The sequence below is a fragment of the Seriola lalandi genome, unplaced genomic scaffold (assembly GCF_002814215.2).
Source record: "Seriola lalandi dorsalis isolate HSWRI2012SDOR001 ecotype SW California unplaced genomic scaffold, Sedor1 jcf7180002054394, whole genome shotgun sequence".
Taxonomy (NCBI): Eukaryota; Metazoa; Chordata; class Actinopteri; order Carangiformes; family Carangidae; genus Seriola; species Seriola lalandi.
Window position 1 is genome coordinate 18,192 of NW_019524947.1, and position 13,703 is coordinate 31,894.

The following is a 13,703-nucleotide window of genomic DNA, read 5'->3' on the forward strand; positions in this document are numbered from 1 at the left end:
AGATTAGACACAGACGCCGAGTCTCACCTCACCTCAAGAGCTTGTGAATCAAACTAGATCTGCTTTTAATGAAACCACTAAATCCTTTTCTCTCTCTCCCTCTCCTACTCCTTGTGTGTGTGTGTGTGTGTGTGTGTGTGTGTGTGTGTGTGTGTGTGTGTCTGTGTCTGATGTGGTATTACGGTGCTATTGTGGGCTCAGTCTCACCCTATCACAAGGTAAGAAGCTTTGCAGTTGATGCTACACAGTGTTCATTGTAGCTTTCTTCAGGTCAAGCACACAATGTCCACATGCACACACACATGCACGCACACACAAACGCACACACAAACACACACACACACAGACACACACTCACATGGATTAGTAGTGTGTGGGAGGTTGAAGGGACCTCCCTAAAGCTGCTGGCTTGTCGCCAACCAAAAGCTATCCCTGGAAGTTTCTGACAATAGTTGAGCCACTCACACAACAACTTTTAACACATACACACAAACACATCATCTGTGTCCGAGTAAGTCATTCCTCCACAACCACACTCCACTGAGCAGTTCAACTTTGTGTTCCAGGTGTTCTGCAGGTAGCTGAATGTACTTCCTCTGAAGCAGGAGGAAGTCACTACATGTTAAAATGAAGCTGCCCTTTGAAGCAGAGAGAAACCACCTTCCTAAAGCTGTTATTATCTGATGTCAGCATCCAACAAATTCAGCCCTGCTACAGCGAGTAGGGGACATTTGTTGTGTTTTTACTGCAACATCACAACTGTGTCCAAATTCCATACTATGTACTAATACTGGATGTATTTTCAGTATATAGTGTGTTCACGCTTGGAAAGTAAAAAAATTTAATTAAATAATATGCATACCATGTTCAGTTGATTTTTTTAAGGTGGTGCTAATTGATACTGTTGTCCCATAATGCAATGCACAAGAGAAGAGCTTCTCAAGGCAGCAAATCATTTAAACAAATTGTGGACAGTGGGGACATTCCTGAAACATCTCAGACAATAAAAAAGTAAGAAATCTTTCCATTTGGGGAATTTCCTACACCTGAAAATCCATTGGTGCACAGCATGTATGATTATACTCACTGCAAAATAACATACTATTACAGTAATACAGATATGTAAGTTTTTCTTATATAAATGTACTCTATAGTACGTTATGGAGAAGAATGCACATGAAATCATTAAGCTGATGTTCAAACTGTTCCACTCTTATATATTACATTAGACCATTAGAGAGGAGAAATTTGAAGATCAATAAAATAATACTGCAATAATCTATTCTCACAATAATACTCTGTTGCAAATCAATAAATATGAACATTATAATTTATTCCCGCCCAGCCCTTGTTGATGCAGAGTTTAATAGTAGCCAGTATGGAATTGAGACACAGCACATGTTTCCCTCTGGAGGAGAATGGATTAAACAATGATCCACACCATCAAAACAGGATCCATCCATTCCCTCAAATCACATAGTAGACCTGAGCCAATCAGAGATGCCGATTGTGAGGTCATGTTACCTCTGACCTTTGATGAGGCTGCCAGCTTGTTGTTGATACGGCCACGAGTGGGAGAGCGGCCGTGCTTTATGTCCTGGCATGACTCAAACACAAACATACGCTCCTGACACAGAGCCAGCTTGTCTGGAGGAGGGAGGGCAGAGCGCAGGGTGGGTGCAGGAGGCCAGAGAGCCGGTGGAGGCTCAGGAGGTACAGCATGACAGACAGACACAGCACATGAAGACAAGCAGACAAACTGATACTGTATGGACACAGGCGTATACACGTACATATATATATATGGACACTTCCACAAATGCAAGCAAACATACACAATCACAATGGCACAAAGCAGAAGTGGGCAGACATGAAATTTAATATAGGAATCCCTATGTTTGGCTGATGAATTCTCCCAGAGCCAGTTGAAGGCAAATGAAACTTAAATAATCAGCCTAGCATCCTAGAAGCTCTGCTCATGTTGTATAAGTCTGCACGACACAATTGAGTAACTACAAAAATAATTTTCCACCTGTTACAAACACCTCACATTAGTCATACTCCACCCAAAATGTTTTACACTCTCCTGGGTTTAAAAAGGGTTTGTAGTGCGGGTGGCAGCAGCTGCGATCAGCGTGTAATTATGTCACTTAAAATGGATTCCAGCTGTGAAATATCAGTCCACAGAAACTTCTCATACAGCTCCTTTTCAGGTGTCCGTACGCATGTTCACAATGCTCCAAACGTTCAACATTTTTGCACAGATATTGCACAGATTTCACCCACCCATGAGGAAGACATATACACCCACACACGTACTGGACACACTCACACACGTGTCCTACCTGAGAAGAAGTGAGCCTTGAAGCCTTTCTTGGAGACGGTGTTGTCAGACTTGAACTCAATTCTCATGTTGTTGTATTGAGAGGTGATGACCTCAGGGACCTCGGTGCCACAGTATTTCCCATGTAGCTTAGAGTCAGATGAAAGGCCACTCCGCACCTCCACGTAGTCGTATTTACAGACCTAAACACACAAATAAGGCTTCTGTAACACACACAAGGCTGTGGCTGCTATGGTCAGGATCTTCCTTTTACTCTGATTAACATAATACAGGCAAACACACAGACACACTCACCTCGTTCCCCTCCAGCTCAAAGGCCTCAAACTGCATGGAGATGCGATACTGAGTGGGAGCGACCACCTGCCACACACAGTTCTTGTTTGGTGGATACTCTTTAGGCCAACCCGGAGTGCTGATAGTCCCATTCAGCTTAGAGAGAAGACCACCACATGCCGCTGCAAACACACAGATACAAACCATTCAGAAACTGACCCAGTTAGGAAGAACGTGGAACGGAGACCTGAGTGCTGTTTAAGCTTTTATGGTCCTTAGGTTTTCCAGCTTTATTGGTTATATTCCTCTTTGTTTTTTGCATATTTTACAAATAGTAAACGTGGGGAGAGACGGGTGGTATGACATTAAACATACAGTAGGTCCCCATAGGTCACCTCTCTCCCCTCATTTCCTGTCGCCTCTACAGTATCAACTGTCTTATAAAAGGCAAATTGAAAATCCTATAATACAGGAAATATTATGTTTTATCAGCTAGAAGGACAGAATGTAGTTGTTGTATCATTGTAAAATACTCCTTCAAAAGTTGACTTCATATTAAGGAACAGGACTCCCCAACTGATGCTGCAGCCCACAGTGCAGTAGTAGGGAGCTGTTTTCGTTTTTATCCAGTTTTGGTTTCAGATTCACTAGTTTTCATAATTGCAAACTATTGCATTTGTGGTTGCACAAAATCCAGCCTGTCATGTCCATAATTTTTCTAACACAGCTGTGAGCCATCATGGTTGAGCAGTTGGCTTTGTGCACTGGGGTTGGGATTTTACTGCCACAGCTGTGTGTAGCGTTAATTTTGGTCAGGAGAGTGATATTTCTGATATAGTTAAGGCTGGAATGTGGAAAGCCTCTGCTTCTACCAATCCCAGTGGGAATATTTTTTCCCAGAGCCCCCAGAGTCAGCTAAAAGGAAATGTGCTTGGAAAGTCATCGCTGCTAATGTTTGTTAATTTCAAGGGAAGTGGGCAACGTTACTCACAAAGCACCTGTCTGCTTCACCACAGGTTCACCTCACACCACAACACATTTCCTGACTTGGCCCAGTTATTTCTCCTGACCCTGTTCTCACCACCAGGCTGAGCGTTAGACAGCTAAAGGGTATGAGAATATATTTTCAAACTCATAGGTTTTTCGTTTGTTTGTTTGTTTGTTTGTTTGTTTGTTTGTTTGTTTGTTTTTTGGAAAATCCACTTGCTATAACATTTTCCCACACTTTAATTTACTGGGGATGCCAATGTAACTACTGCTCCTCGAAGAAATGCAGCAAAAACCACAATTTGGATATTCCACTAGCAGAGCTTTTTCTCTCTGCCTCAGAAGTGGTTTGTTCAGTTGTTTCAGTATGTGGGTCATTACGGGTAGTTAATCTATTTCGTGGGATTAAAGGACGTTCACAGCATTTGTGGCACTGGAACAACGAGGCATGTGGCTTTGTGTCAGAAAGATGTTTTTTCCTGTTGATGAAGGCTGGTTGGATGTTTTTTTTTCTGATGAGTTAGACTCATATCCTACAGTAACACACAAAAGAATGCACATGCAATCATGAGTTTAGCATACCGCGCACACACGCGCGCGCACACACACACACACAGACACACACAGTTACCTTCACAGCTCTTCTTGTCAGGAGCTAGTTCATAGCCAGGGTCACAGGCACACTTGAAGCTGCCGAGAGTGTTTACACATCTCTGTTCACATCCACCATTGTCTGGTTTGGCACACTCATCCTCCTCTGAAAAACACACACGTCAGAGCACATTTTCACACACTTTAAGAATGCTTTGGTCCACAAACCATATGAGAAAACACAACCAACCGACACGCACACAACCATACAATTGTACACACACACACACCTTTGAAAAAGTTTGCAGCAAAGCCGGCCTTGTTCACCGTCCCGTCTGAGACAAACTTCATCCAGAGGGTGTGTGACGTGGAGCGCACATCCTCAGGTTTGTCGTAGCCACAGAAGCGACCAATCAGGGGACTTGTCTCCAGAGGGCCATCCCGAACCTCCAGATAGTCGTACGCACAGCTGTCGTGCCTCTCGATCTACGAAAGCATTCGTGTAGGTACGCACAAACACACAGATACAAAACACTGCTGTGAGTATCAGACACATCACTGTCAGTCTCAAGTATCTCTGCGACAGTAACATGTTCAGTGTTAAATGCAGCACAAAGTTTCTTCCTCCTTGAGACATTTAAAGATTGTTATTGTTAAATTATCAAGGCAACTGCAAAACCTTTTAAAGGATATTCTATCTTTTCCCAAGCTGGGTTTTGATTGTGTAGTTTTGTCCATCATTCATATTGGTTATAACATTTTAATCAGCAAGTTAATTGCTGATTATGGGATTTGGTAATGCAGCTTTTCTCAATTGAGTCTTAAAGCGTAAAGTATGAAGCATCTGATCACACAGGATGTAAATAAGAGCAGGATGTAATGAGGTTTAAATGTAGGCATCTACAGAAACTGGTCAATGGGAACTACATATGGTCACAGTTAAACAAAGAAGACAGCCCAGATCTAATCTAACACACATTTAAATGGATAGATTGGGTAAGTATGTATGTATGTGTATGCATATGTAGATCTCAGGAGTGAAATTGACGAGGAAAAGAAAATTGTTGCCAGAACAACAAGAATAAAACCGGGTAGCAAGACAAAATGGATCTTTCCTTCACCACATTAGTGAACCTGCAGCAGCTGACACCAACACTGACTGAGATATACTCAATCTGAGTTCATCAGTAAACCCAAAGGAAGCACTAAACTTTGTACAAAGTGACACTGTTTCAGTTTCAAGAGGGGAGAGTCGTCCCACAACACTTAAATATTATTATGAATGTACATTTTCAATTTATGTCCAAGAATGAGCACATATTGTTGGCACAGCTGCAACTGAATCATAAAAAACTTGCAATATATCATAGAATAGAACAGAACAGAATACAATCGAAGAGTAGAATAGAATAGAATAGAATAGAAAGTGTCTAAAACTGGTGCAGTTATTATGGTTGATCTTAGCTGCAGTAAGAAGGTGAACTTTGACTTTTCATGCGAGGGTACATATTGAGTCATTTAGCATGCTGACATTTTTACAGCGTAACAACTACAAAACTACTCCTCAACTGTCTCTGCATCTCTATACACACTCTCTGTCTCTCTCACACACACACACACACACACACACACACACACACACACACACCACCTATATTAACTTCCTAGCAGTTATACGAGCGTGAAATTTGACCCAGACATTCCTAAGCGCACACACACACACACACACACACACACACACACACACACACACACACACACACACACACACACACAAAAACAGTTAGTCACCTCAAAGGCCTGGAAGCTGAGCCCGACGTTGTAGCCTTCGGACACCGTGATCCTCCACACACACTCTTTGGAGGGTCTGTAGTCATCAGGGTAGTTTGGAGACTGAATCTGTCCTGAGTCCTTGGTGATCTCCCCACCACAGATTGCTGCATAGGAGAGACAGACAGACAGAGAGACAGAGACAGAAAGACACAGAGAGACAGACAGAAAGAGACAGACAGACAGAGAGAGAGAGACAAAGAGACAGAGAGATACAGAGAGAAATTGAGAGGATGTGTTACCCTTCTCTGCACTGACCCAAAACACCTGAAACACATTCTGTGCTCACTCTGAATAATGAAAGCCCCGAGAAAACGTCACACAAATGTCACAAAGTCACAAGTTGAGCCTTTGCTCGTTTCTTCATATGCAGTAGATTTGCAGCCTGTCACATACTAAATATTTATGTATTTACTTCTTCATTAATTTATTTGTTTAATTGATTAAAGGAGTTACCTTCATAAATGGCAGCAAAGCCCTTCCCCACCCAGTTGCTGCTGCTGCGGAACTCAATCCACATTCTGCTATCAGTGGAAATCAAGACGTCAGGAACTTTATCTCCACAAAACCTGCCTGTAACACACACACACACACACACACACACACACACACACACCACATTAACCGTGTGAGGACCATACTGTAGATTGCGTGTCCAATGAAAATTTGGGCAAAACATTATTAAGGATCAAAAGTAAATCTTCCTTTAGGCCACGTTCAGACTCACAAGACCGATGTGTCAAAAAACATGGCCATCTCATTTGCTTCAATTAGATTAATGCACAACTGAGGAGCTGGGCTTTGGTAAAAAGAGTTAAACCTGGCTCAACAACATGTAGCAACACATTGCAATGGCTAATAACACACAAATGCACTTGTGTCAGGTAGAATAACTTCTAGCATGTGCAATGTAGCATTCTGCTAACTCTGCCATTAACTTGATGAAATTGCATTAACTTTCAAGAATTGTAAAATCCTGCCTAAAAAGCACATAAACAGATGTGGAGCATCTGGGCATCTAATCAGCCAACAATTACAGTATTTAATTAAAGAAAGATTTTAATTAAGAAATGTAGAAATGTTCTTGTGTCTCCAGCAAAATATCTGATATAATATCTAAAAAATGCAACGTCACAATGCCAAAAACAGGTGACATTTGGGAGACAAGACATCAGTTTAATGGAGGTATAATCCAATAAGAAAAAGTGGAGGAGCAAGAACAGTTTGTTTTTTTTTAAATGATAGGTTCACAATTTCAAGTCTGTCTTAACAATTAGTCCGATATGTGCAATTAAACTTTTTCTTCCTGTGATCAGTGGTTCGGTTCTTACTGGCCTACATGTGTTGAAAAGTTCATCTGCAGTTAATATGAGGATTCAGCAGTCTGAGTTAGTCAGTTGAGAAGAGCTGATCAATGCACAATGAAAGAAATTCATACTAAGACTGCAGCATATTCATATCTTCACAAAACAAAAGCTGAACATTTCATCTCTAACCACTTGACACTGAAAGTGCATTAAAAAGGGACATTTGAATTAGAGCAAGAAAAAGCTGTTTCATTGTTAATATGAGCACTCAAATTTTTTTTTTTTTTTAAGACAGATTTGAAAAATTGTGAGCCTTTCCTTTAAGGGTGCTAGTGCCCATCTGGCCCCCTCGTTCAGCTCACCCTTGACTGACTGTCTCTTGATCTTACCGAGCAGCGGAGCTTTCCTCCAGTATCCATCCCGAACCTCAATGTAGTCATACCAGCACAGACTGCTCTTATACAGATCCATGGTGGTGAAGTTGAGAACAATCTGAAGGAGTAAAAGAAAAAAAAAAAAACATACACACATTTAATGCATTTAATCCAAGTTTATGCACATCAGAGACCGGATGAGGGGAATCAGACCAGAGGAAGAGGGTGGTACCTGTAGTGTTAGGACTTAATCAATATACAGTCATTCTGTCAGCAGTCTCTTATTGTTACTGGCTATGCATGCACATTCACTGCACTGCAGGGTGCTACTGTGTGTTTGTGTGTGTGTGTGTGTGTGTGTGTGTGTGTACCTTCTCTCCGGGTGTAACAGATATTCTCCAGACACAGTGTGTGTATGACGGGTATCCGTTGGGGTAACCAGGAGACGAAAAGTTGCCCGTTGACTCTTGGAGCGTCTCTCCACATGCTGCAACACACACACACACACACACACACACACACACACACACACACACACACACACACAAACACAAACACACACACAAACACACAGATGGAGTTACATTTTTGTGGTAAGTCCTGCTGTTGAGCATAATCCTTTCAACCGTGTACTGATGACTTAAGATTGATATGTTACTAGAGAACACATGGCTCCAACATTTATTATTATTGTCAATCTGCACAAAATTATTATTTTCTTAATGCCAATTTACCAAAATAAATACACTTCAGACTATTTTATCAAAACAACAGCCTCACGCACTCTTTTGTGCCAATGTTTATGTCTACATTATCCCATCTGTCCATATGGAACCTGTTAGAAATGCATTTCTGAGTCAGAAAACAGTAAAGGAATTGCCCTCCCAAACAAACTCATGTTTCATGTTGTCTTTGGCTTCTCTCAGTTTTGCATGTAGGAGGCTACAATATGCGTGCTTGTATTCCTGAGTGTATCAGTGTACTTGTGAGGTCCAACCACAGTCATTAAGCCTCGTCACCATTTAGCGCCATTAAACATATCCCAGTAGAGTCATTTACTGTAAGTGAACAAGAGCAATGTACTTTTAATTCACCACAATGAAGATAAAAAAAAAAAAGCGGATACAGCTGGATGGGTTTTGGTGGAAGAATATCAGACCTTATTGCTCTCTTTATGCTTCATTCTGAGTTTAACGCTGTCGCTCCCTCTCAAAAGGAGGTTAGCCAAATGTGCCCCTCCTATCCCATCATGCATGCTGTTTTCCCCCACAATGCCCTGGGGCTCTGTTCATCTGTCAGTGAATATGGTATCACTCAAATATGACCTTATAAGGTTGAAGTTGTTTCTATTTCCAGCTGGGACACACTAACACAGTCTTGTTCTCTTTCTAGTATCAAAATGGATTTAGTAGAATCATATGTAATGTATATTGTAAAGTGATTGTGTTTGTATGTGTAGGTTTATATATATCATGGTTTAATTTTTTATTTTTGCATATTTCCAGATAAATCATATTTTAACAGAACAAAATTAGCCAGTATGAATGAATACAAACAAAAAAAACCAGTAAGAAACAGAGACCTGTGAATTTAAGTGGACCAGAATGTTATTTAATCTGTTTGCCTCAAATACAGTACATGTTACAAACACCATGACCTAACGTCTGAACTGAGGATGTAACTGTATGTGTGTGGGCCAAAGGCGGGATGGCAGCCTTAGCGATCATAAAACCTTTGCGACATTAACTGCACAGCTCGGTGTGAGAGCAGATCCAGATCACGTCAGAGAGATTCGCTAGGGACCAGAGGGACGCCAGCACAGCAGGGGTATGCGCAAGAACTGATGGGAAGTGAGAGTGTGTGTGTGTGTGTGTGTGTGTGTGAGTAGGATGTGTATGAGACTCGAAAACAGAAAGGGAAACATCACATGGAAAAACAAATTACTCAACTTCACCTCTGTGCCTTGGAGAGTAAAGGGGCGGTCCAATTTTACACCAAAGATATGAGCAGATAAACAGGGGTCATCTTTTGTGTCCTAGCTATGATGACAGCACACACATGCAGCAACACATCCACATACACACTGTGGTCTCATAGTAAATATATCAGTACCTGGACATCTATACAGCTTCCTTGCCTGTGCAATGTCTCCTTTACTGAGCCTGGTCCGCTGGCCAATAGCAGGCCGGACGCCATTTTCATCTCTGGATGGAAGGATGGTGTCGAGAAACATCCCCCTGCAGAGAGCAGAAGAAAGATTTCATAAACACATCCTGCTCTGATTTCAGGGAAATTAAATACGCCATTACAACACATAAATTTAACTTCAAAACAATATCATTTGATACCTTCTAAGAACAAAATGTAATTCTGAAAAACAGTGACCTCCACGCAAATACTGTTTTTCCAACCAATGTTGTATTTTGTGTTTTTCTTCTTATGTGTGAGTTAGGGCTGCGTGGGGAATGGGAGTGGTTCTGAGAGAAGATATGGCAGAAATTAAAAAGCATCCTCAAATGAAAAGCATGTAAAGAGAACCCATGACTGCTCTCACTGCCAAATCAAAACTGGCTTATTTCAGACGGTGGAGATGTCTAAAAAAATTGGAAGGAATTTCAAGATGCTGAAAACTTTCCATCAGTTTTTATAGCTGGAAAAGTCCCTATAAGCACAAGTCTGATTAGAGCTCACATTCGCTAACATGGTGGTTTCTAACCTGAGAGTCGAGACCCCAACAAAGGGGTGCTGGACACATCTAGCTGGTCGTGAGATGATTAAAAAGATGGGAAAGAAGAAGAAGAAGAAACATCTTTTTGCTGCACAAAATTGTGTTTATTTAGCCCTTCCATTCGTTTTGAGAATGTCTCACATCCAGGTTGGTAATTTTCTACAGGTTGCTGAGATAAAGTTAAAAATCAAAAATAAAGCAGAAATAAATACTGCAGGAGAAGTTCTAACGACCAGTTTCACCCCACAACAGTAAACCGCATAAAGAAACGTTCAAAAAAATCATCAGGTTCACTGTTTCCCAAAAAACAAAGCAAACTTAACAGTTGAGAAAAATCTGTTTTGGCAGACCATGCGTCCGATCTGTGTTGTAAGTTCAAAACAAGTGAACAAATCATGAGATTTTGCTGCTGGTTACCGTGAGAAGGTGTTCCTGGCGTAGTGCATGATGCTATCAAAATCATATGGCTCCCCAAGAGAGTTGACCTCCCCTGGCTCCATCTTGAGGAAGTTATACTCCTGGCCTGGGAACCACACAAATGCAGACACACACACAGACACACACACACGCACACACACACACACACACACACACACACACACACACACACACACATGCACAGACAGCAGTATGAGAAAGTTTAGTTTTATCACACATTGAGAGTCTAATCATTTGGTGTGTCACAATAAAAATGATTTACATGGTGATTCTGAACAGATAAGACATTTTAAGGGCATTTCTTAAAATACTTGAAGGTGTAGTTGAGACGTAAGTATCTAAATAAAAACCTGGGTCATGTCTCATTCGCTGCAACATCATTTGGTTTAACACCTGGTAGGTGTTGAATGCCTTGTGGTACAGCAGAGTGAGTGGGAGGAAAAGCGGCCGTCACTCTGGGGGGTCTAGGTGACTTCACAGTCATTAAAAGCCTCATTCACACTCACACAGAGCTGGAAACGGGTGTGAAATTGAAAACATACACACACGTTGTCAGTTTGTGTTCTTGAATGATTCACGCAGAAACCCAGGGGCATCTTGGATAACAGGTAACGCCTCACCTGGTTGGATGTTATCCCGGATGATGGTCACATGATCGTCACGGTCAGGTCGTGTGTGCTCATGCCAGAAGCCAATGACGTGGCCCAGTTCGTGCACCACGATGCCAAACTTGTCACAGTTCTTACCGATGGAGATAGCCTGGGGCCCGTTGCCACGACGACCCACATAGGAACAACACCTAATAAGGATTAGTAGGAAGTTGATAGCAGGGAGATAGGCGGATGACATTTACTACAGATTTTGCAATGGAAAAAGCATCAGCAGTGTTGTATTCAGTTTATAGTGACCACACACACACACACACACACACACACACACACACACACACAGAAAACAAAATCTTTTCAGGATTTCCTGCCACGTACTACATCCACCAGAGGAAAAGCGGCAGGATTTGTTTACATACAACGTTCCAATAACGCTGCAGTTTCATAACCCAAACTGAGTAAGCTGTGAGAATTCACATATCGCCGCTCACAGAACACACAAAGCACACACACACACTCATTCTCTTTTTCTGGTTAGCCGAGACATCCGTGCCAGGCTAACAAATCTGATTAAAGTTATCCAGCGAGCTGATTGCAGGGTAAGGATCAGGAGTCACTGGAGTAGATAGAGTCTTTTCTTGCAGCATTTGCAGTGCCAGTATCAGTACAACTACTTCACACAAACACACACACAAAAATGCACAACAGGAGCCACAAATGTATTGTGCTTGTATTTACACCAGCAGTACTTTGCTTTTCTGTCTCTTTTTCTTTCTCTCTCTGTCACACACACCACAAATCCAAGCTGCAGGGTATTTATATATCAGATTAAAGTGTCTAATCTCCGATGCAGCCAGCCTATCACAGAACACGAGACAACTGGCATCATCAGTTAACACGCAGATCTGTAGCTCATCTACATGCCTGTAGGTATCTACATTTAAAAATCGAATTTTTTTCTCTATTACTCAACAAACTTCTTAGCTGCAACATTATGAAATTATATTGTGTAACTATGTGTTAAACTGAAAGACAGAGGTATGCACATCCAAGGAAACTATTCAACGGGAAACAGGAAGTATAAAGGCAAAAAAAAAACGTCTCTTGCTCCAACAATAATTTTCTAATCACAGTTGCAGCGCGATGTTTTGATTATAGATCTTTGTCAGATATCAAATATTATTGTAAGAGAAAAGACATTATGTGCAGATTATAGGAGACTAGTCTCTGTTTTACTATCATTGTTCAGTCCACAGAAGTCCTGTTACTGTAAATGTTTAGGTCAGTGCATTGCTTGAAAATTTCCAATACTTGTGATGATACCATACAATACCGTTAGATACCAAAATGATATTTTTTGGCATCTTATTTCAGAAATATAAAGATGTTTTTTTTAACAAAGCCCTGTTCTTCATTTAAAAATGTTAAATATTTGTCTTCACACAAGCACCCATACAAGACCTAAACCAGACTGAAATATATTCTAAAGTGGGTTAAAAAAAAACAACAACAACAAGAAAATCTAATCTCTGCCTCGTAAACTAAACTACAAATCTGACTAGACATTCAATGTAGGAACTCAGTACTTCACAGTTTTTGGTACACAGTGCTCTGGACAAATTTAAATCATTACTAATAGTATTGAGTTTCAATGAGGTTTGACCCTTAACTTCTGATCAATAGTGCAACGTTTTCCATCAGATGTGTCAGTCTGAATTAGAGGAAAGTGCGTGCAAACAGACATTTGGCGTAACGGTGCAGGCTTAAGAAAAATGACTGGCTGTATATGAATATTAAGCAAGTGTGACACAGTTTCAACATTAAAACAAGCAAACGATGAATATTTGATCTTGTCAAGTAGTGTGGAAGTTTTAACTTGAACGCGATCCATGAGGAAACTGAGCGGAGACAGAGTAGGATTTTCTTAATATACATGGGGTGCAACAAATTATAATTTTCATTATCAGTTAATCTGTTGTTTTTTTTAATTAATTGTTTAAACATCTACTTTTATTGCCCACCTAAATTTGAACAAATGGAGTTTTTCTGATTGTTAGACACATGTGGTAAATATGGACAAAAAGCTTTTATATACCCGTACCTAGATTATTTTTACATCAGTGTACATGTTAACTACAATAACCAGAGGATGACAGTCTAATCTATCAATACATATATCACATGCTCATATTTATAGAACTTTTCATTGAACTTTCAGTCTGG

General features: G+C 40.8%; 1 protein-coding gene across 1 annotated transcript in view; it reads right to left on the bottom strand.

The window, feature by feature from the left end:
- The window catches only part of tll1 (tolloid-like 1), a 47,475-nt gene that overhangs the window by 12,944 nt on the left and 20,828 nt on the right, over window positions 1–13,703 (bottom strand). Inside the window, exons 6-16 of the mRNA XM_023409521.2 lie at window positions 11,493–11,671; window positions 10,852–10,957; window positions 9,819–9,943; window positions 8,078–8,193; window positions 7,722–7,824; window positions 6,482–6,598; window positions 5,987–6,132; window positions 4,486–4,681; window positions 4,236–4,361; window positions 2,639–2,799; window positions 2,346–2,526 (exon numbers count right to left, since the gene is read on the bottom strand). Coding sequence (XP_023265289.1) covers window positions 2,346–2,526; window positions 2,639–2,799; window positions 4,236–4,361; window positions 4,486–4,681; window positions 5,987–6,132; window positions 6,482–6,598; window positions 7,722–7,824; window positions 8,078–8,193; window positions 9,819–9,943; window positions 10,852–10,957; window positions 11,493–11,671 — 1,556 coding nt within the window. The remainder of the gene's footprint in view (window positions 1–2,345; window positions 2,527–2,638; window positions 2,800–4,235; window positions 4,362–4,485; window positions 4,682–5,986; window positions 6,133–6,481; window positions 6,599–7,721; window positions 7,825–8,077; window positions 8,194–9,818; window positions 9,944–10,851; window positions 10,958–11,492; window positions 11,672–13,703) is intronic.